Genomic DNA, 22,920 nt, shown 5'->3' with positions numbered 1-22,920 from the left:
GTCATAAAAGAAATGCAAATCAAAACAACTCTAAGATTCCACCTCACTCTAGTTAGAATGGCCAGGTTCAAGAAAACTAATAACAACAAATGCTGGAGGGGATGTGGCCAGGAGGGATCACTACAACACTGTTGGTGGGAGTGCAAACTCGTTCAACCACTATGGAAAGCTGTATAGCAGTTCCTAAAAAGACTAAACATAGAGCTCCCCTATGACCCAGCAATTCTACTACTTGGCATTTACCCAATCATCCAGAAACAAGGACATACTAAATCCACTACCACAGCAATGTTCACTGCAGCACTATTTACCATAGCAAAGATATAGAACCAACCTAGATGTCCCTCAGTTGATGAATGGATCAACAAGATGTGTAAATTGTACACAATGGAATTCTATACTGCTGTCAGAAAGAACGACATTGCCCCATTTGTTAGGAAATGGAAGACTTAGAAAAAATCATATTAAGTGAAGTAAGCCAGAATCAAAGGAACTTAGGCTCAATGGTTTCCCTCATTTGTCATAATCAGTGGAAACCTTGGGGTCTCCTATCAGATATCTGCAGTAGAGCAAAACCTTGATACATAAGGGCATATAGTATGACGCTAAATGAAAGGATCTCTAGGATATAGAAACAAAAGTCATATAATGAATGATTGTTGTCCTTAAGGTACTATGTTATCTCTCATCTCTTTTGCTGTCCCTTGGTTATCTCATATTGTTACAGTATCTCACTTTGTTACCTGATATATCGGCTATATTTGTATTTGGTTATTTGAAATTGGATAGGGAATGGGGAAAACAAGATAAGGGGTGGTGGGGGGGAAGGAAATGGGGACCAAGACATGTGAAAGGGTATCAATGTATGCGAACTAATGCACCTTCTATCTGGCAAATATCATGTAACCCTTCTATTAATTACAATAATAAATATATGAAAAAAAGTCAACTGAATACAAACACCTTTTATACACTTGCAAATTTGAAGAGTTTTTGGATTTTCTGCTTTCTAAATATTTAACACCGTGACCTATTTTTCTAACCTCTCTAAAGTTTCTCTATGGCTATTGTTTGGTCTGTGTTCAGTATTCATAATTATTCTTACTTAAGGTAGTATTAAACTACCTTTCTTTAAGGCTTTCACTTCTGTATCATTCATCTCAAAATCCTCCATTCTTACTCATTCAATTTTCAACTATGTTCCTATGAATTTTAGGACTAGTATAATATCCTCAGACAGCATCAAACGTAATTTCCCTTATTCCCAATGTTATGCAGTATTTTACCTCATGTATTATTAGTAGACATTCAAATTCCCCTAAGGATCAATTCCACAAGACTTGTAATTCTGCTACTTCTATAGTCAGAGCAGGAGTCTACAATAGTTATTATTTCTTCTGATTTAGGCACCTCTTAGACAATATTTTAGGATCAGAGACACTCTTTGAATCCTAGCCTTGATAAGTGACTGTATATTATGTGATAATTAATACTTTATTATGTTTACTCAAAGAGAATGATACTTTATTCAATACCAGTATGTATTTTTGGATAATGAAGTTATGCTAAGCCTCTATCAATGCAGACTTCCATATGACTTCCTAAAATGAAATGTGACAACAAAAGTAATTAAATAAACCAAAAGGATTTAAAAAGAAAGAAGTGGTCATATAGACAAGTCAAGATGAACCAATTTAAAAGAACAGATGTAATGTGAAATTGTACAATTAGAAAATGATATAACAATAGCTTTAATGTCATATCACATTTAAACTATCTAAAGGGAATTATAGGATACTTAAGCAGTTATTAAGTCAGGATGTTCAAATATAAAATAACAAAATTAAAACCCAGTATATAAACCTAGGAATATATCATTAGTTTTAATCTCCTTATCCATATTTATACTAGCAATTATCTGTTATAACTTTCAGATCTTTTGTTTGGTTTTGTACTGGTCCTGAAATATAAACTGAGGGCCAGGTGTTGTCCCTGAGCTATTTTGCTCAAGGCTAGCACTCTACCACTTGAGCACAGCTCTACTTTCTTCCCTTAATTTTTCGTTTCCTCAAAATACTCATCACAGAGTTTTTTATCTGAGAAAAACTTAATGAACCGTCATGACAAACTGTACTGTTCTTCGTATGTCTAGATGCTTGGAATAGACTAGTAAAAAATGTTTATGCACATATGACTTTATTTGATAATTCATTAGGAACTATAGGTTGACTATTGTATATTTACCTAATTTTTATTTTGAATGACTGAGTGGCCTGGAGAAATTCATTTAATCTGCCTTGTATATTTGTTTAGACGCCATGAATTTATACATGAGGAAATGGTCACCTAGATGAAGCCATCTGAAGGCCACTTTGCAGTCTGTAAGGCTACCATATTACTCTTAAAGATATTAAAAACATTAACTTGGAACTATTGTACAGAAATAATTGTAAACATTGGTGGATATTTAAAACATAAGAAGCTATTGGTTTGAAATGCAGAGTATTTTGAAATATGCTCAATAAAAATTTTAAAATTAGTAAAGTTATAGAAAATGTGCCTAGAAAAATGGAATCATGTAAAATAAATAAGAAAAACAATGCAGTCAAAAAGGGGAGATAAAAGAAAAGAAAATTACAGACCGGGTGTTTGACCTAATGGTAGAGTGCTTGCCTAGCATGCCCGAAGACCCAGGTTCGATTCCTCCATATCACATACATAAAAAAGCTTCAATTTGTGACAAGGCTCAAGCGGTAGAGCTTTAGCCTTGAGAAAGTCCAAGGACAGTCCTCAGGCCCTTAGCTTCAGCAACTTCTAGAAAGGTAGAATTAATGGAACTGTATATAATTGCCTTGATGACAAACCAAAATACACTCACTGAACAACATAAAGTTGTCAGAGGACTCTTAAAAAAGCAATGATATGTAAAAGAAATCCATGTTAAACATAAAGGTATTTGTAGAATATATAAGGTAGAATATAAGGTAATTATAGCATGCTACAAGTAACCACTAGAAAATATGGTAGCTGAATTAATTTCAGACAAGCAAGTTTAGAGCAATCAAATTGGGCCTAGTGGTAGAGTGTTTGTCTAGTATGCATGAAGTCCCAAGTTCAATACCTTGGTACCACATACCTAGAGAAACTGGAATTGCTACTGTGGCCTAATTGGTAGTGCGATAACCTTGAGGAAAACCCAAGGACAGTGCCAAGGCCCTGAGTTCAGTCCCCAAGACTGGTTAAGAAAAAGAACTATAAAAATTGATGAAAAAAAAAGGAATTTTTATAGCATTTTTATAGCCAAACTACAGTAAGGTACACAGAATCTTTATTTGTATGCATAATATAAGAAAACTTCAAAACACCCATGGAGAAAAAAAGTTTGAGAAATAATGGATTCAAAATTACAGAGTTTTTTTATTAACTTATTTCATAATAACTCAAATCCAGCAACCAAAAAATTGAAAAATATCAGAAAATAGACTATTGATTCTTTTTATATTACATTTATAAAAATATGTTACTAATATTAAAATACATATTCTACACAAAGTGACAGAAAAAACTTCGAGATTGACCATAGTCTGAATAGTAAATCACAATATTTAAAAATTACAGATCATGGGGCCGGGAGTTTGGCCTAGTGGTAGAGTGCTTGCCTAGCATGCACGAAGACCCGGGTTCAATTCCTCGGTAACACATATGTAGCAAAAAGCCAGAAGTGGTGCTGTGGCTCAAGTGGTAGAGCCTAGCCCTGAGAAAAAACCCAGGGACAGTGCTCAAGTGCTGAGCCCAAGCCCAGGACTAGCCAAAAAAAAAAATTACAGATGATAAAAACTTTCTGGATGACAATAATCCTTAAATAAGAAGATAATAACAGTGATTTCAATTATCTAATACTAGTAAATTAAGTAATAGGATCCTTAAAACTATGTAGGATGTAGTAAATTACTTTTTAAAAATCTGAATTAAAATAGAAGATAAGTTATGTCAAATTTATCGAATGAAGACAGTGTTTAGTAATTAATCACATTGTATGTGTCTATTAGCAAAGATAAATGATCTGGAATCACGTTTTCCCCTTACACAAGAAGGGGACTTTTACATTGAAGAAAAGCTTAATAAATACTGGAGAAAGGGATGAAGGCAGGGATACCTGGGAAGTGGCAGGCAAGACAGAATAGGGCGCTGGCAAGCTCAGGCAGAACATCCCACACTGTGGTACTCCAGTTAACAAAGCCCTACCTGACATGAGCTAATGAGCAGTATGAGGGGAAGCCATGGTAACCTTTTGGGTACTAGGACTGGCTTCTACTTCCAGTGGCTGTAGACCTGCAGGAACAAAGCCTCCTACATTTGTGAGCCAGAAGACAGATGTTCTTCTTGAGAGAGACCCAGAAGATTATTTGGCTGCATTGAGTGGCTGACCGACCTCAGATTTCAAGCTAATCTAGTCCGTAATCTTTTTCTTTTCATATATTTTCTATTGTAATTAATAGAAGGGTTACATTATATTTGCCAGATAGGATGCATTAATTCACATACATTGATACCCTTTCACATGTCTTGGTCCCCATTTCCCTCCCCCACCCCCACCCCTCATCTTGTTTACCCCCTTCCCTATCCAATGTCAAATAACCAAATAGAAATATATCCAATATAGCAGATAACAAAGTGAGATACTGTGACACTATGAGATAACCAAAGGACAGCAAAAGAGATGAGAGATAACATAGTACATTAAGGACAACAATCACTCATTATATGGCTTTTGTTTCTATATCCTAGAGGTCCTTTCATTTAGTGTCCTATCGTATGGACTTATGTATCTAGGTTTTTCTCTATTGCAAATCTCTGCTAGGAAAGCCCAAGGTTTCTACTGATTATGACAAATGAGGGAAACCATTGAGCCTAAGTTCCTTTGAATCTGGCTTACTTCACTTAATATGATTTTTTCTAAGTCTTTCCATTTCCTTACAAATGGGGCAATGTCATTCTTTCTGACAGTAGTATAGAATTCCATTGTGTACAAATACCACATCTTGTTGATTCACTCATCAACTGAGGGACATCTGGTTTGATTCCATATCTTTGCCATGGTAAATAGTGCTGCAATGAACATTGTTGTGCTAGTGATTTAGTATGTCCTTGTTTCTGGACCATTGGGTAAATGCCTAGTAGTGGAATTGCTGGATCATAGGGGAGTTCTATGTTTAGTCTTTTGAGGAGTTGACATACTGCTTTCCATAGTGGTTGAAAGAGTTTGCACTCCCACCAACAGTGTTGTAGTGATCCCTCCTGGCCACATCCCCTCCAGCATTTGCTGTTATTAGTTTTCTTGATCCTGGCCACTCTCTCCACTTCTCTTTAACATACTATTAGAATTCCTAGCCAGTGCAATAAGGCAAGAAGCCACCATTAAGAGGATTCAAATAGGGAAAGAGGAAGTAAAACTTTCCCTCTTTGCAGATGATATGATTCTGTATTTAAAGAATCCTATATACTCCACTCCCAATCTCCCTGAGCTGATTCAAAACTTTGGAAGTGCATCAGGATATAAAATTAACCCTGAAAAATCAACTGCCTTCCTCTACGCCAACAGTGAGAGGAATGAGGCAACAATCAGGAAAGCAACTCCTTTTGCAATAGCCTCAAAGAAAATAAAGTACCTAGGAATTATCTTAACTACGAATGTAAAGGACCTTTTTGATGAAAACTTTAAAACCCTGAAAAAGGAAATTAAAGCAGAACTGAGGAAATGGAAAAACCTCCCATGCTCCTAGATTGGAAGAATCAACATCGTGAAAATGAGTTTCCCAAGGGCAATCTACAAATTCAATGCAATACCCATCGATATCCCAATGTCATTTTTTAAAGAAATAGAAGAGGCAATCCAAAATTTCATATGAAATAATAAAAGACCCTGTATAGCAAAAACACTTCTTAGCAGAAAGAACAGTGCAGGAGGAATTTCAATACCAAACTTTAGACTCTATTTCAGAGATACAATTTTCAAAACAGCTTGGTACTGACCCAAGAACAGGCCTGAAGACCAATGGAATAGAACTGAGGACCCTAATCTTTTATGAAATGCACAGTTGTGGTGGCCTCATGCCTGGACTGTTGTAAATTAGGAGAAAAATGCAGTCCCTCACTTTACTTTCCTTCTTTGGAATGTGGAGAGGTCAGTGTGCTCTTAACTGGGTGTCCACTGTCAGTGGACATTTTGTCTGATTGAAACTGCTGTTCTACTTCTTGGCCAAGTATCCATAAACCTGCATACCTCAGAAAGGCACAGAGATGAAAATCTGACTGTCAGCTTTGTGTTCACTCAGAACTTGTTCTTTCACAACAAGTTCTCTCTCAACCCAATGGAGGTCCTGGGAACTCTAGTTTCATCAGTAATATCTGGAATAAAACTCTTCACTGACAGCACCAAAATTATGCAAAAATTATGTTCCCAAGGGAGATCAAAGCGCATATCTCATTTTCCCAGGTGGGCTTGCAGGGAAATCAGTGCCAGTGTTTAATAGACAAGCAATAACAATCAGCTAGCTGCACCCACACCTTTGGTCTACTTCTTGCCAGGACATGCTGACCTGCTCTTTGAGAAGATTCTGTCTTTTTTCTGGATGCCTAAATATTTTGGATGCAAAAAGTAAGACTTTTTTCCTCCAGGTGAGAGCTGATTGAGATTTAAAACGAAAACAAAATAAATAAACGAACAGAGTCTGCTTTGCAAAATAGGAAATGCGGCATTTATTTTGTTATGACTTCTATTTCTTTTAGAAAAACTCTTGAAATTAATCACAGACTTTGAAAAAATGGGTTAAGTAATATCACATTTACTATTTGGGTTTAATTTTATCACTGTATCTGTGTATTTTTTTCTTGTTTTTCCCCCCCAGTTCCTGGAGTTTGGATTCTGTGCCCCTAAGTATTTTTTGTATAAGGCTAGCATTTGAAAACCTGAGACACACTGCCATTTTAATCTTTTTCTGAATAGTTAATTTGTGATAAGAGTCTTACAAACTTTTCTGCATTGGATGGTTTTGAACTACTACTCTCAGATCTCAGTCTCCTGAGTATCTCAGATCGTAAGTATGAGGATGTATTTTCAAATATGTATAATAATAAAAAATGAAAATAAAAAAACCTCTTAGGATTTGCCTTTGTATTTTTTTCTAGTAGCAATGAAAATAGAAAAGGAAAAGTTCATTATTCTCTTTATCTCCATGACATCCTCAGAACATATTGTTTTATATCACTGTGGTTGCAAGAATTGTGAATTAATGCATATTTGTTTTTATAACCTTATCTCAAGGATATGACTTAATTTATAAGCATTTGTTAGAATCATGTATTGACTTTGAAAACATGGCCTAAACTGGCCTACAGAGAATACTAGGACAGAAAAAAAGAAAAATACGAGAACTTTTTGAGCACACATAATGTGCTTTTAGGGAATTTTCAATTAAATCTCCAAACAATTATATTTTCATATGAATTTTTAAAGACATGTTACCTCTGACATAGACCTGATTATATGTGTCCATATGCTTTTGAAATTAAGATGTAGTCACAATGTAAATAATTGCTTACAATCTACACAGTGGCATGCAAAGATAAGCAAATGAACCAGAGAAAATGTAATTGGAAACTTAAGGCAAATGATATGAATAGGTTTTCCTTCTCTGCTTGGTGATAATTATTCATGTGCTAGAAATAATTTAGACTATCTTTTACACTTCTAACCAGGGGCAAAATAGACACCAAAATTCATTATATTAAACTGCTTCAAAACATAAAAAAATGCATGCTACAGTTTCTCACCTAAAGCCATCCAAAATTTAAGAGAAATAAAACATTGGGATGAGAGTTTGGCCTAATGGAAGAGTGCTTCCCTAGCATGTAGGAAGACCTGGCTTCGATTCCTCAGTACCACATACATAGTAAATAGGCAGAAGTGGTGCTGTGGCTCAAGTGGTAGATCTCTTGCCTTGAGAAAACCCAAATACAGTGCACATAGCTGAGCCCAAGCCCAGGAAGGGCCAAATAAGGAGAGGGAGAGGGAGAAGGAGAGGGAGAGAGAATTGAGAGAGAGAGAGAGAGAGAGAGAGAGAGAGAGAGAGAGAGAGAGAGAGAGAGAGAGAGAGAGAGAGAGAGAGAGAGAGAGAGAGAGAGAGAACTTGGGAAGGTGTGTCTCTTCCTCCTCTTCTCACCTGACCTGGTTCCTCATAATCCAACTACCACCATTTTATCCACAGCTAGCAAAGTGATTTAAATACATAACTTGCATGGAAGGCTGATTTATAAGATTGTCTCATAGATCCAGTCGATAGATAATAAGGCTTTCTGGACAAAGTACGTATTTTAAACTGTTCTTCCCCTTTATATCCCATTTAGCTGTGGTGAGCTCTACATCTGAATATACTTTAAAGAGGAGACATGTCCAATCTGACCAGAGTGAGTCAATTTATCCTCATGGGATTTTCAGATACCCCAAACTTGAGATATATGGTCATCCTATTTTTCTTCTTTGTTTATATGTTTTGTCTCCTGGGAAACTTCTCCATTATTATGGCTGTGTCTAGAGACAGCAGGCTCCAGTCTCCCATGTACTTCTTCCTGAAGAATTTGTCATTCCTGGATTCATGCTATACCTCAGTCACCATCCCCAAGGCACTGGTGACTTCTCTCACAGGCTCTGGGGTCATCTCCTTTTTTGAATGTGTGACTCAGCTATACATATTTATTACACTGGCTTCTACTGAGAGCTTTCTACTCACAGCCATGGCTTATGACCGGTGCTTGGCTATCCTCAGGCCTCTGTTCTATGGGACCATCATGAACCAAAAACACTGCACTGAACTAGTAGTCATGGCCTGGCTAAGTGGGGCCATTTTCTCAGCCTTCCACACTGTCAACACCTTCTCCCTCCCCTTCTGTGGACCCAATCTTGTTGAACATTTCTTCTGCGACATCCCTCCTGTCATGAGACTTTCCTGCACTGATTATCACCACAATGAGCAGGTGGGCTTTGCTGTCAGCAGCTGCATCATCATGAGCTCCTTCACTCTCTCGCTCCTCTCCTATGTCTTCATCATCTCTACAATCATCCAGATCTCCTCTGTGGATGGCAGGTGGAAAGCCTTTTCTACATGCTCCTCTCACTTGACCACAGTCCTTTTGTTTTATGGCACTGGAAGCTTCAGTTACCTCAGGTCATCTTCTCAATACTCCCCAGCTCAGGGACGCCTAGCTTCCATTTTCTACTCCATCTTCACACCTGCTTTGAATCCAGTTATCTACTGTCTGAGGAACAAGAATATGAAGGTTGCTTTACAGAAACTTTACTGCCAAAAATAACACTAACTTCTATAAAGTCACAGTTGGTGGGATACTTTTTCAGTAATTCCAAAGCATTACTGCATTAAGGTGACAGTCAGACATCATTCCTCTTCTTCACTTCTTTTCTCTTATATTTTACACATAGATGTGGCCCCCTGCAGAACTTCAGGTTGTTTGCCCATATCTCTGTAGGGTTGTTTCACTCTTATCTGTATCATCCCTCTCTGCTTCCTTCTGTCTCTCTCTGTCTCTCTCTGTCTCTCTCTGTCTCTGTCTCTCTCTCTCTCTCCCTTTCTCTCTCCCTCTCCCTCTCTCTCTCTCCCTCCTTTCCTCCCTTTCTTTTTCTCTCTCTCTATTGTTCTTGCTCTCTTTCTATTTTTCATGACATGTATAGCTCTAGCTATTCTCTGAATCCATTCTGACTTGAGGCTCTCAGGATTGTTTCTTATTTTTTCATGTCTCTATCAAGTGCCGTAGGGAACACTCACCATTAATATTTGGAGAGTTCAAATATTTCATGTTGTGCATTGGTAGCTTGATGCATCAGGGTCTCCACTTTGGTTTTAGTTCTGTATTTATGTTTTTCAGCTATTTTAGATTAACTTTCAGACATGGTGAAAAATAGAATTTCATTCTTGTGTATCAAACATATCACAGTATCGTGTTAAGCCATATCCAATCTTGTCATATATTGAATACACTGTTTAGATATAATGTTTAATCATATATTAATATTTATCTATGACATACAGACCCTCAGCTTAATTTTTATTATGTTCTAAAATCTGTGTGCCAGTGATTGTATATAGAAATTCCTTTCTTGAAAACTTGTTTGTTAAACATGATATTTGAAATATGAATAAAGAAAAAGAAAAGACTTGTATTAACAATGTATGCTTATAGTGCCTTTGTCAAAATTCAGCTGAATATAAATACCTTATATACCATTGCTGAATTGAAGAGTTTCTGTATTGTCTGTTTTCTAAATACTTAACACCGTGACCTGTATTCCTAATATCTCTGAAGGTTCTCCATGGCTACTCTTTGTTCTGTGGTCAGTATTCATAATTACCCCCGCTTAAGGTCATATTCAAACTACCTTTCTTTAAGGCTTTCACTTTTGTTTCACTCATCTCAAATATCCTCCATTTTCTACTCATTCAATTTTCAGTTAGGTTCCAATCAATTCTAGGACTAATATATTATCCTCAGACAGCATGAAACGTATTTTCCTTTATTGTTAGTGATATGCAGTATCTTACCTCATATATATATTGGATATATGCGTATTTGGTTATTTGAAATTGGATAGGAAAGGGCTGAAAGCAAGATAAGGGGGGTGGGGGAGGGAAATGGGGACCAAGACATGTGAAAGGGTATCAATGTATATGAAGTAATGCACTTTCCATCTGGAAAATATAGTGTAACCCTTCTATTAATTACAATAAATTTATATGAAAAAAACACAGAATTGCACAACGGCTTCCACCTCAAGATACAGAACAGTTCCAACTCCTCAAACAGCCCCTAGTTTTGTCTCTGGAGCTCCTCTCCACCTGCCTTCTATAAACTTTTCACCTTCCCCTGTCCATCAAATTTGTATTCTACAGTGCCCTGTGAATGGAACCTTTTGACACTGGCTCTTTGACTCTGTAAAATACCTTTCTGAGGTATACTCCTATCTATTTCTACATATTCTTTTCATGGAGCAATAGAATAATAACAAATTGCTTTTAAATTCTGAGCTGTTTTTACATGGAGATTAGTTATTTCTTCTCTTCAGATCCTAGAGTAAGGAGATTTTTAGAAAAAACTGTGAAATTTGTTTGTCCATGGGGGTACACCTCTTGCAATCTGAATGCTATGATGTCAATCAACCCCTTAACATTCTCACCATGGAAATGGGCTTTTATTTTCTCTTTTCTTAATTCTCCTACTCTAACAAGCATGTGGTGTTTTCCAAATGGCTTTATGTTATATTTCCCTAATGAAAAATAATGTAATATCACAGTTAATTAAAGTGGCTGCCTGTATCTACCCAGGGAAAAATAAATCAGTAGTATGCAATTCTAATTAAAATTCTAATTAAGAAAGTAAAAATGAACTCTTTTTCAGAAATGGGGCTGACATTCAAGAGATAGGGCAATTAAAAAACAAAGGCAATTAAAAAAACAAAGAGTTCATCCTATTCTGGAGTTTAAGCCCTAGTACTAGTACATACAGAAACACACAAACACACAAACACACACACAGTCATGCACACACACAAATTCTTCCTTGGTAAGGCTTGAACAACAAAATGATCCAATGATTATTTTTAAGTAAATGTGGTTTATATACTTTTGTGATCAGTTTTGCTCATTTTTACATGACACCTTATCAAAATCTGAACATATTGCACAGGTGGACTGGGGATGTAGCACACATGTCTTGCATGCAGAAGAGATGCCATGTTTCATCACTGGCACCTCACGCAATCAAAAAAAATAGATAGAATGACATAATATAATATGAACTAGGGTTAAAAAAGAAACAATTTAGGGGTCAGGTTTTCTTTGTGTTCTCCATGGAACCAGTAGTCCTGGAAAAAATATTTCTTCCTTTTTTATTCTAGGTCTATAATAGCGAAAAAGAAGATTGAATCATATCTTTAGGGAGAGTGGGAACATATATTCATCAAGCCCTATAATTGTGACTGAGGTGGTCCAGGAGAAGGCAGGGGTGTGTGATGCAGCCCTGGAGCCCCAACATCAGGATCCTCTTGCTCTCCATCCTCCTTCACTGGGCAGCCTCAGGTGAGTGGGGAGGAATCAGCGGCTTTCCCTGCACATGGGAGCCTAGCTCAGAAGGGTTTCTGCTCTTCACAATGCTGCTCAGTCTCACTAATTCCTGAGCTGGGAATAACAGGCTTAGTTTCACTTTTGTCTGTCCTCTGTTCTGTTTATCTTTTCTCTTTTCTTAGGGAAGATGAAATATTTCAAATATCCAATGATAGTCATTGTTGCTAATAGATCCATTTATTCAGTCTGATAATTCCAGGCTGAAAATGATGGTCTTTTTTTTGAATCACAACATTTTAAAGCCATAAATTTCATCTTAGTCCTTTAACAGATGAAAAAACTAAAACTTGAGAAACATGCTAGAGAATAGGAAAGATAAAAATCTCTGCCTGAATGCTATAAAATCATGTAGGGTAAAATGTCAAAGTCAACAATACATTTATTAATTGTTTAATTGTCATAATTTATATCACATGCCTAGAATATTGTAAGTACGCAATACATCATAAATATTGTCATATTGTTATCTTATAGATATAATTTATTCCAAATTTTCTCCCAACACTGAATTTTCAAGCATTTTTAAATCGTTTTTTTATTATATCTGTTGAATCTTAAGTAATAGTACGTAGGAGTTGCCATTTAACAGTTTATATATGCCAAATGTCTTGATCAGTGTCGGCCCTTTCGATATTATCATACATTTGCCCAACTGTTGCCTCACTCCTCTTAATTTTTTAGGATATACATAGGATTCTTCAGTCCATTTCTCCTTCTTCATTTTTATACCCTTTTCCTCTTCATCCCACACTACCCTTTCTGCTATTTTCTTCCTGCTGTCTCATTTTACTGATCTTTAACTTTGTTTTTCTGAAGAATTATTCTATTTGAGGATTCCCTTGAATCTACCCTATTTCACTTAATACATATACTATCCAACATACTTACAAAGCTAGTTTAGAAGCTATATCTAGTTTACACATATGTGGGAAACTATATGTCCTTTTTCTCTCTAGGCCAGACTCACTGCTATTAGTATACCTGTTTCCACATCTTTACATTTCTTTGCAAATGCACAATATCATTCTTTCTAATGGTTGAGTAAAATTCCACTGTGTACATGTACCACATTGTTTTGATCCATTGATCTACTGAGGGGCATCAGGTCTGCTTCTATACCTTGGCTATGGTGCTACAATAACCATGGTTGGGCTGATTTGTAATCTTTTGGATTAAGTGCCCAGGAGTGTAATTTGCTGAATCATATGTTGTTCTATGTTTAATTTTTGGAGGAATCTTATATTCCCTTCAACAAATTTATATTCCCATCAACAGTTTATTAGGGTCACCTCTTACTGCTTTCCTCATAATGGCCATTCTTCCTGAGGTGAGGAAGAATCTTAATGTTGGGTTTGATTTGCATTTCCTTTATAGGCAGATGTGTTGAACACTTCTTCAAGTATCTATTGGTCATCTTTTGCTTCTTTTGAGAAGACCCTTTAGCTCATTTCCCAATTTTCAATTGGCTTGATTGGAGGATTGATTTTTTTTTACAGTTCTCTGTGTATTGTGGATATTACATTATTGTCTGATATTGCTTGTAAAAACTTTCTCCAGTTCTGCAGGATTCTTCTTAACTTGTTGACTACGTACTTGCCTGTGCAGAAACTGAAGGTGACTTAAGGAACGGGAAAGACTTTCTTAGAAATGCTTCCCAAGGCAATCTGTAAATTCAATGTACCACACATCAAAACCCCATCTTCACTCCTCAGTGAGACAGAGAAAACAATCAAAAAATTCATATGGGACAACAAATGACCTCAAAAAGCAAACAATTATTAGCAGGCAGAATAGTTTTGGAGGAATAACAATATCAAATTTTACTATCTGTAAATAGTTGTATAAAGGGGTGACCGTTCTAAAACTCAGTTTAGGATTACAATGCATCTTGTATGATGTCACCCCTTTTATCATTCTTCCTCAATCCTACATTGATGATTTTTAAATAAGTAAGCATTAAAGTAATACCTTTAGTCACTTTTTCTTGGATTTATCCTGCACTGTCTTATGTGCCCTGTGTAAATCTGACCCTAAATAATAGTATGTGCTTCCCTGAGGGTTGCTTGCTGTTCCATTACTAAAATAAGTTTTCTGGGCTCTGGGACTCCAAGATCTTTCCAGGGTTTCAACGCTTTTACTTTTATTTTCTTTATTTTATTTTATTGTCTTTTTACTTCCATATTATACTAGGAGAGATAAGATTGGGAATGATTCTCTTATTTCAGACCAAATTAGATTCTTTCCTTTATCCTTTCAATTCACTATTTCCACTTTTGTTTTATGAGTTTGTTGGAGGGCTACTGTGTAGAGAGCTGCACATGGCCACAATTCAAGATGCAAAGGAGGCAGAAGATGAAGGATATCGTCCTGAGACTGGTCTCTAGTAAAACGATAATAACCTATCTGAAAAAATAACTAAAGCGAAAAGGGCTGTGGGAGAATTCTTCCCAAGAACCCAGAACTGTCAAAAGTGAAGTTTGAGCTGATGAGAGGAACAATTTGCAGCATAGATATTGCTCCTCAAAAAAGAGATGTGCTTTCCAGACAATATACATAAACATAAGCACTTTATTGAATTGGAAAATACTGCTATTTCTATTGCAGGAGTGAAATATGAATTTTTTTCCTTTTTTATTTTTTGCTAGTCCTGGGCTTGAGCCCTGAGCACTGTCCTTGTGGATTTTAATAGGGCTAGAGCTCTACCAGTTGAGCTTCAGCACCACTTTTGGCCTTTTTCTGTGTATGTGGTACTGAGGAATTGAGCCCGGGTCTTTGTGCATGCGCTCTACCACTAGGCCAAACTCCAGGCCCTGAATTTTCTTAACAGAGAAAATCTTACGGAAGTATCTCAAGAAAGAAGGAGAAAGACTAGTTCTCTTTTTAGTTTTTCTAGGCAAAGTGAGTGGTTTTCTTTAGATTTCAAAGTTTGAGTATCCATTTTCCAAAACACTTATTTCATGTTTTGGATATCCTATCTTTCCAAATTTTGAAATATTTTCCTAATACAATAAAATATATTTACACAGAACTTGTTTCATATAAGCCTTATCTTATAAATAAAATATTTACCATATTGTCCTGTATTTTCATTTTCACTGTCATTTACAGGGCGAGGTCATGATGTTGGCAGTTTTCACTTGTAACATTGTTTCAGCCCACATAAAGTTTGGGGATCTTGAAACATTTTGAGTTTCAGTTATTCAAATTAAGGATGCAAAACCTGCATTTATAACAGTTCTGCTACAGTCTTTTATACATTTGTAAAGTATTTTATATAAATTCTTGTGTGTTCTTTCTTTACCCTGATAGTACAATGGAATTCAAATTTTTCCTAGCATAAACTACTGTTTTCAGTGCAATCATATTTTACTATGGTTTAAAGCAAAGAAACATTTGGTAAATGATATCTCAACTCTTACATTATGCTTTCTTGCACATAGATTACAGGGAAAATTAGGCATTTGCTCTCTGACTCAATTTTCTCTTCTGTAATATGAAGAAATGAAGGTAATACTCCATAAATGTAGAGCTGTCAAGAGACTTAAAATGATTTATATGAACTTGATTGTCAACTGTGTTTAGATGACATGACTGTTATACATTGGTAACATCTGTTGCTATTGACTCCTATGCAAAAATACAGTTGAGCATTCTTATTTTGGTTGTTCTCTTTAATGAACCACAAGCCATTGTGATAATGGAGCTGCTCTTCCTCTCCCATCAGATAGTCAAAATCAATCCTAATTGATATCAGCAATGACCCTGTTCTTTCCTTAATCACTTCCAGGACAATTTCAAGTGAAAGGACCACAAACACCCGTCATTGCCTCACTTGACCAAGAGGCTTTACTTCACTGCTACCTCAGCCCATCCATGGATGCCAGCAACATGAATATAACATGGTATCATGGTCAGTCAGACTTTGTGGATGCCTATAGGAAGGGCAAGGAGTATATGGAGGGGCAAGCCCCGGCGTACCAAGACAGGACAACACTTCTGATGGAGAACATTGAAAATGGACATGTTCAACTTAAGATCTATCCTATCAAGTTATCAGATGGAGGGATGTACAGATGTACCTTTAAAAGCCCCACACACTTTGATGTAGCTACGATCACAGTGCTTGTTACAGCTAAGCCTGGGAAATGAATATTTTCTGGAAAATCAATAGTGTGCTTGGCTCTAGTTAGTACTTAGTGTGAATGGACAGACAGCTGAAGTCTACACACCACCAAGATGGAATGCCAGGCTCATACTCATTTGAGCTAACCATTCCAAATTGTTCATGTGTTAACTGATACACATATATAATGTATATTCATATATTATATATTATATATTATATGTGTTCATCTCTCTCTTTTCTTTAAAATGTTTTTTTAGGGGCAGGGAATCTGTCCCAACACTGAAGAGTTACCAACAATGCACCTCAGTTCACTGTATTCTAACTTCCAAATGTGAGCTAAACAGGAAAAGGACCAATCTCACTCACTCTCTATCAGACATTTCTGCATATCAATGTACTTTTCCAGCTATATTGCACTCTCTTCATCCTTTATGATACCTTCTTGTATTCACATAGCTGTATAACTTTGTACTTTAACATACTTGTGCATATGACAAAAGGTAGGATTGTGCGCAACCCAGTCCATTAATAGTACAAATATTGACATTTCAAAGTCAAGAGAAGCCTCTTCTAGGTCCTACCTTGGGGCAATTATCCATGCTTATCACTCTTTTGCAACTGATAAAGAGAATAATCCTCATCCATCATCACACTCTCCTTAGACCCCAGATGCCCTTGGTACCACATTTACCTGAGTAATGGTTAACCCTTAAAGGATCCTTTCCAAATACACTACTATTCTACTGAAAAGTGAACTGCTGGAAAAATTAAAACACCACTCTGATAATTACTGCCAAGTCAGTTTTTCTGGTACATATTTTTTTAAATTTTATTTTGCTTTTTGGTGGGTCATGGGACTTGAACTCTGGCCTGAGCATTGACTAAGCTCTTCAGGACAAAGCTACACCTGGGCCTGGGCACTGTCTCTGAGCTCTTCAGCACAAGGCTATCATCCTTCCCTTGAAACAAGCTCCACTTCCCATTTTCTAAAGGTTAATTGGAGATAAGAATCTCAGGTCCATTTGTGCCCAGGCTGGCTTTGAACCTTCATCATCAGATCTCAGCCTCCTGAGTAGCTAGGATTACTCAGTCTCCTGAGTACTTAGGTGGCATGTTTCACTGCACCCAGCTTTTGTGGGATATCTTAACACCTTGTAAGATATTTGATGACATTTCAAAATACAATTTTATTTTCATTATTAAGCTATTGTACAGAAGCTTTACAATTTATGATTCAAGTCAACCATATGTTTTGTAAAGGACTTAACAGATCTTAGGAGAGTCTGGGCAAGGGAGGTTTCTTCCCTGGCTGGTTGATAAGACCGCAGTTAGGAATCCCAGAGCTGATTCACTTGGACATGTAGCTCATTCTCAATGAGAATGGGAACCTCACCACACTGTTGGTTCTCATTTGTGCCAGGCTTCTTTCCTGCCCTGGGCGGAGGAGAAATGTGGGCCATGGTTAAGCATCAGTTTCCTCTAGAGATTCATTCTCTGGAAACCTCAATGTTCTCCTGAAAGTCCCTGAATTTTTTGCCTAGGTAGGGAGAAACAAGGCAGTCTTCCATTTAGGCTGCTCTTTATCCTTCCTTAGTTCATTAGGTTATTTCCTCCTTCCTTTATTACTCTCTTGTAATTACTCCATAACAATCCCACAGAAATTTCCAATGCTCTATCTGTGTTTTTAGCTGTAGAATAAAGTATGTCTTCTGGATTGGAAGAATTAACATAGTGAAAATGGCAATCCTGCCAAGGGTTTTCTACAAATTCAATGCAATATCCATCAATATCCCAATATCATTCTTCAAGGAAATAGAAGATGCAATCCAAAATTTTATATGGAATAATAAAAGACCCCATATAGCAAAAATATTTCTTAGCAGAAAGAATAGTGGAGGAGGAATTTCAATACCAAACTTTAGACTCTATTACAGGGACATAGTAACTAAAATACTTTGATGCTGGCACAAGAACATGCCTGAGGACTGAGGAATAGAACTGAATACCCAGAATCAACCCACAGACCTGTATCCACCTAATCTTTGATAAAGGAGCCAAAAAGAGTAGAATGGAAGAAAGACAGCCTCTTCAATAAGTGGTGCTGACAACACTGATTAAGCACCTGCAGAAAGCTAAAGTTGTAACCTTCTTTGTCACCCTACACCAGGATTAATTCCAAATGGATCAAATACCTCAAGGTAAAAGCAGACACCCTAAAAACTTTACAAGAAGGAATAAGAGATACACTAGGCCACCTTGGCACTGGTTGTATCTTTCTTAATAAAGACCCAGAAATACACCAAATCAAAGATAGCTGTGACCAATTGGACTGCATTAAATTGCAGAGCTTCTGTATGGCAAAGGACATAGGTAGCAATTGAAATAGAAAGCCCACAGAGTTGGAGAAGATCTTCACCAACCATACAAAAGACAAAGGCTTCATATCTAAAATATATGTGGATGAGGCTAGAAGGGATCGCTACTACACTGTTGGTGGGAATGTAAACTGGTTCATCCACTATGGAAAGCAGTGTAGTGGTTCCTCAAAACACTAAACATGGAGTTCCCCTAGACCCAGCAATTCCACTACTTGGCATTTACATATCCGTCTAGAAACAAGGACATACTAAATCCACTAGTACAATGATGTTCATTGCAGCACTATTTACCATAGCAAAGATATGGAACCTTTCTAGATGCCCCTGAGTTGATGATAGGATCAACAAGATGTGGTATTTATACACAATGGAATTCTATGCCTCCATCAGAAGAAAGAACATCGCACCATTTGTGAGGAAATGGAAAGATTTGGAAAAAAAATACATGTTAAGTAACTAGTAAGCCAGACCCAAAGGAATATAGACTCAATGTTTTCCCTCATCTATAAGAATTAGTACACATCTAAATCTCCCTTAGCAGTGGATTATAATAGCTCAAACCCTAGATACATAAGGCCATGTAGGATGAGGCCAAATTAATGGACCTCCAGGACATGAAAGCAAGAGCATAATTATAAATGACTGTTACTCTTTATGTATTGTGTTTTTCTCCCTTCTCTTGTGTTGCGCTATGGTTAATCTCATATTGTTACTGTATCCTACTTTGTTACCTGGTATATTATGTACATGTTTACCTGTTCATTTGAAATAAAGGAGAAAAATTTAGTGGAGAGGGAAATGGCGGGACAAAAACATAAAAAGGAATATCAATGTATGAGAAGTAATGCACCCTCTATCTGGTGAATATAAATGTAAGCCCTCTGTACATTGGGAAAAAAGATATGTCTATGCTGCATACTCTACTGCAAATCTTTGTGCATTAACTACAGTTAATTGTTACTGGAGGTTTATTAAGGAATAGCTCAGTGTAAAACAGTTGGAACTGCTGACTTTTTACATACATTGTTTTTAATGCCCTTCCATTCTCACAATGCAGCCTTCTTTTACACTCCAAAAATTATCTTTAAGTTATACAAAGCAGTTACCATTCAACAAAGCATATTATGAATACCATTTGTATTCATTTTTCAGGATCTCGCTTTGGCTATTCTCACCTCGCCAAACCCCATCTCCCTTATTTTCTAAATTTTGTAGGATAGGCATTGTATGCTTTATTGTATTCTCTCACTTTTCTTCCTCTACACTTTTGAAGATGACACGTATTGTCCTATGCTTAATCCCTTGCCAAAAGGAAATAAGTCAGAAGGCCTGACTTTCAAGGTTTTCACACCCTGGGAGGAGTACAAAACCAGGAAGAGTAGACATTGTAGGAGGGCCAGTGTGCTAAAGCCTCTACTGGTCTGTTAATGTCTCTCTTGAGGAGTCATCAAGAATAAGCAGTAGCAGCTAAATCTCCTGATATCAATCTGGGTCTCAGGAGAAATGATTCCTGTTTTTCAGATGCCCTAAACTCCAGCATCATTTCCCAGAGTGTGCGATTGGCTGCCTGTGTGATTATCCTTGCTGTCTGCTTGACAACTATCTGCATGATCTATGTTTTTTCTAACCTAAGCAAAGACAATTGTGACACGTGGGATGGATTTATATAGAGCTCATCCAATTCTCTTCCCATATTAAAGGAATGGGATTAAGAATATTTTATATTTAAGCTAGAAAGGGAAATCCTAAAGAACATGAATCATTTTCCTTATCCTTAGTGTTGTATTTGTTCTTCATTGATTTTTCTTTTTCATGTATATTTGAACACAGAGCCTCACATTTGGTCTACAATCTGAGTCATACCTCCAGCCTGTCTTTTCCTGGTTATTTTGGAAATAGCATCTTGAGGATCTTTATGCCCCACCTAGATTTGAATCACAGTGCACTCTGATTTCATCCTCCTGGGACCATCAACCTCTAGCCTTTTGTATTTCCTTTCCTCTCCTCATGGAATCTATTTTTTTTCTTGGTCTTTTCTAAATTAGCCCTGCTTCCCCCTGCGAACCAGATGAACTATTTATTCTTGTTCTTGAATGCTGCCTTCATTCTCACAGCTCGATATCATTCATTATGTCACACATGGTATCTGTGCTTGAATGGGCATGTGTCTTTCTTTGCTGCTACTACTTGTGTCCTGCTCAGTGCCCAACTAGGATTGGGGGACTTACTCACAAATATCAGTTGAGTAGAAGAATAATTCTTTTTATTTTCTTTTTCTTTATATTTGTTCTTGTTTTTCTTCCTTTTAGATCATATAGGACAACAGAACTATGAAATTTGGTTTCTCTTGGCCTATGAATTAAAAATATCATATGATACCAAATTTTCAGAGAAAAGTCTTATGTCATTTAACTGATTTCTTCTCTTGACTCAATCCTATATTTATTTGAAATTCATGCCTTTGGTTGTCTTGCCTGTAATGAAAAAGGCCCAAGTGAAGGGCTTTGTCCAGAAGAGGCCTAAAGGTTTGTCTAGACTTGATTTAGCCTCAACTTGATTTTAGGAGAAAGAACTGGAGTGAAGGATTCTAAGGGCACCCAAATGTAATAAATCACCACTGTCCTCCCTAATAGAGAGATATCTCTGCTATTCCATCCCTCTAGGATGGAATTTTATGGTGTCTGTTCAATGGGATAAAATACCACTCCCAAGACTCCGTGCCCAACTAGAAGTATATCACATTAATCAATATCTGTGTGTCGTAAAGTTGAGAACACAATACTATTAGAAGCTGAGATGGATTTTGTGACCACTGGGAACTGTGCTCAATAACTTGAGTTCCACTTCTTGCCTTTGAAATAGCTGTATCAGGCTCACAAAGTGTATGAGATATGGACTGGGAATTTAATCTCGTGATAGGATTGTGCTTGCCTAGAATGCACAAGACCGTGGTTTGATTCCTCAGTACCACAGACATAGAAAAAACAGAAATGATGCTCTGGCTCATGTGGTAGAGTTCTACCTTTGGGAAAGCCCAAGGACAGTGTTCAGGTCCTGAGTTCAAGCCTCTGAGTTGGCAAAAAAAAAAGAGAGACATGTGTGAGATCTTTCTTAAACAAAAGAAAATGGCAGTATCAAAAGCATTGTGTCATAGCTCTTGATGTAGACTCTTTTTCCCTAGACATCTTAATAGTCTTTACCTCAAGTCACATACCGTTTGCAAGAATGTTGCTATTTTCTGTCTGAAAAGAAATCACTTCACTTTGTTAATGAAATGAAATATTCCATTGACAACTGAGAATTTTAAGCCAAGCAAAATTGTAAAAAAATACATGTCAAAATCTATAAGAGTATATGAGGTCCTAGTGTCATGATACATCGAGTGTTTAGTTGATGGGATACTTCTTCATGCTCTGTTGGAAACAGAGTATATTTGTGGTTGCAAGGTATTCAGAACAGAAAGTAGCACCTTAACTGAAGCAAGTCTTCCACAGATTTTGATAAGCAGGTCACAAATATTTTCAGACTACTGAAGAATGACATAATAATAAAGTGAACAATGCAGCCATTGTTGATGAATAATAGATAGCAGGCGTGATATTACTGAATTACACAAGCCTTAATGGCAATCAGTTCTATGGAGCTATTGGTGTCCCTGGGGAATTCTAGGACACATTTCTATTTTATTCATTGGGACCTAAATTCCAGAGTGGCAAAGTGGTAACTGTTACTCTATGTCATACGAATTCTAACAAAATTTAAGTGTGTGTATGTGTGTGTGTGTGTGTTTGTGTTTGTGTGTGTGCGGTGATCCTTCAGCTTAAACTCAATGCCTATGCACAGCCCTTGAGTATTTATTTTTTCTTTTGTTTTCTTTTGTTCAAGGCTAAAGTTATAACACTTAAGCTATAGATCCACTTTCTGTTTTTTATGGTTCATTGTAGATAAGTGTCTCATGGAGTTTCCTGTCAGGGCTGCATTTGAATCCTGATCTTCAGTTCTCAATCCTTTGAATAGCTACATAAGTGTGATCCATAAGCACACAGTTACACTGTTATCTTTCAGAAAATCATCTATTCAAGATGTCTACTTGATACTTTCAATTATTACATATGCTATGAATTTCCTTGCTAGAATCTATTTATGGTTAAAGTAATTTTCTCACCTTAATATATGTGCCCCCACTCCTTCAAGTCTTCTGAAAATTCTGCTATTTCACCCAGGC

At 36.8% G+C, this 22,920-nt stretch overlaps 2 protein-coding genes across 2 annotated transcripts; both read left to right on the top strand.

Annotated features, from left to right (window-relative positions):
* The first annotated feature begins 8,448 nt into the window (after positions 1-8,448).
* LOC150057557 (olfactory receptor 10A7-like) lies at positions 8,449-9,369 on the top strand. Its single transcript, XM_090340266.1, has one exon. It carries the CDS (start codon positions 8,449-8,451, stop codon positions 9,367-9,369), a length of 921 nt encoding a protein of 306 aa, XP_090196392.1.
* A 5,140-nt stretch (positions 9,370-14,509) lies between these two features.
* On the top strand, positions 14,510-16,340 carry LOC150057556 (myelin-oligodendrocyte glycoprotein-like). Its single transcript, XM_090340260.1, has 2 exons — positions 14,510-14,567; positions 15,979-16,340. Exons 1-2 carry the CDS (start codon positions 14,510-14,512, stop codon positions 16,338-16,340), a joined length of 420 nt encoding a protein of 139 aa, XP_090196386.1.
* Positions 16,341-22,920: the final 6,580 nt, after the last annotated feature.

This window comes from Megascapheus bottae, chromosome 10, assembly GCF_031878675.1.
Source record: "Megascapheus bottae isolate mThoBot1 chromosome 10, mThoBot2.hap1, whole genome shotgun sequence".
NCBI classification, from domain to species: domain Eukaryota; kingdom Metazoa; phylum Chordata; class Mammalia; order Rodentia; family Geomyidae; genus Megascapheus; species Megascapheus bottae.
The sequence above is the reverse complement of the archived record's forward strand: the minus strand, read 5'-3'. Positions and strand labels throughout refer to the sequence as shown.

What these genes read in the sequence shown, in the direction of transcription:
- LOC150057556 (XM_090340260.1), top strand. Translation starts at nt 14,510, where the DNA reads ATGGCCACAATTCAAGATGCAAAGGAGGCAGAAGATGAAGGATATCGT. An exon ending in AGGATATCGTCCTGAGACTG is followed by an intron (nt 14,568 to 15,978) that starts GTCTCTAGTAAA and finishes AATCACTTCCAG; the next exon opens with GACAATTTCAAGTGAAAGGA.
- LOC150057557 (XM_090340266.1), top strand. Translation starts at nt 8,449, where the DNA reads ATGTCCAATCTGACCAGAGTGAGTCAATTTATCCTCATGGGATTTTCA.